Here is a 1,197-nt window from a genome sequence, read left to right as displayed (position 1 = left end):
CTGGGGGGGGGGGTAAAGTTATCCATCCCTTTCCTCTTAGAGCTAGATTTTTAGCAGCAGCTTCGCTATGGTACTCTGTTGAGCTTTAACAGATGCCCGGATGCGAGTAAGGGCTCCTGAAGGTGTCTCGACAGCGTATTTCGAAGCCACGCTTGCTCTGAAGCAATCGATCATCATATCCGGTCATTGGGCCACCAAGTATGCTATCCACTTGGTCTTCATGACCAGCATATGCTATCAGGTGAGTTGAATATCCTAAGGACAATTAGGTGAACGTTTCGTCCTAGGATTCTCACAAAAACACGACCGTCAGATTGACGACGAGTGCTTCTTGATGCAAGGGTTGCTGTGTATTCCGCGCAGAGTAAGGCATAATCTACGAAGTTGCATCATGAAATGCACAAATGAATGGCATGTACGATCTATACAGGAGTGGACCCGAGATGCTGTCTATCTTCTTCGCTCTGCTTTTTAATCTCAAGACTGACGTATATTTGGACGTGAGGCGTGTAATGAGTTCGTTCATCCTGACACGGTACGTAATCCGCTGCACGAAACCTGTAAAATTGTGGCAACAAGAATGGTTTGTCGGGCTGCCATTTTAAACGGTCCAAGGATAAGAGAATTATAATCAGACCTATTGCTTCTCAGAAAATCGAGAGAATTCCACCACATGTGATACAAAACAGGGACGAATTTACTAATTGTAAGCTCTCAGAGGAAACGCTGCTGCATTGCTTAGATAAAACGAGCATATCTGAAAAACGCGTCGTCGCGAAGTAAGTCAAAAGGGCATTTAACTGGTGAGGAGTACTCGGAAAGCTTTTAATGGACAGGTTGGAAGCACAAAACAAGATCTTTAGACAAGTTTTTATTTGTGTTGCGCAAGGAAAGATCCACTTCTCGCCGTAGTCAAGTTTTAGGAAAATAATTAGCGATGGCGATGGTAAGCAGTGATTTCAGATTCTATATGAAAGATGATGGGTATCAAATGATAAAAATACGCTGTAATTTTGTGGATTCCGTTGCACGCGTTCTAAGCTGTTGATTGTGGGTGTATTGATCTCGTGCAAATAAATTTAGAAGCTAACAATGCATCATTTCAACTATAAATCCTGGCCATAAGAGTGAGATAATTTTTAGATAGGGGTAGGCGAACTGCTTAATCTTCTGCCAGCTAACGGATTTTTCCGATTG

General features: G+C 42.9%; 1 protein-coding gene across 1 annotated transcript; it reads left to right on the top strand.

The window, feature by feature from the left end:
* Positions 1-100: 100 nt before the first annotated feature.
* PHALS_09381 (uncharacterized protein) lies at positions 101-287 on the top strand (the record flags this gene model as incomplete). Its single annotated transcript, XM_024722103.1, has 2 exons — positions 101-241; positions 270-287. 2 exons carry the CDS (start codon positions 101-103, stop codon positions 285-287), a joined length of 159 nt encoding a protein of 52 aa, XP_024571620.1.
* Between the last annotated feature and the right edge of the window lie 910 nt (positions 288-1,197).

This window comes from Plasmopara halstedii (assembly GCF_900000015.1).
Source record: "Plasmopara halstedii genome assembly, contig: Scaffold_42, whole genome shotgun sequence".
Taxonomy (NCBI): Eukaryota; Oomycota; class Peronosporomycetes; order Peronosporales; family Peronosporaceae; genus Plasmopara; species Plasmopara halstedii.
The sequence above is the reverse complement of the archived record's forward strand: the minus strand, read 5'-3'. Positions and strand labels throughout refer to the sequence as shown.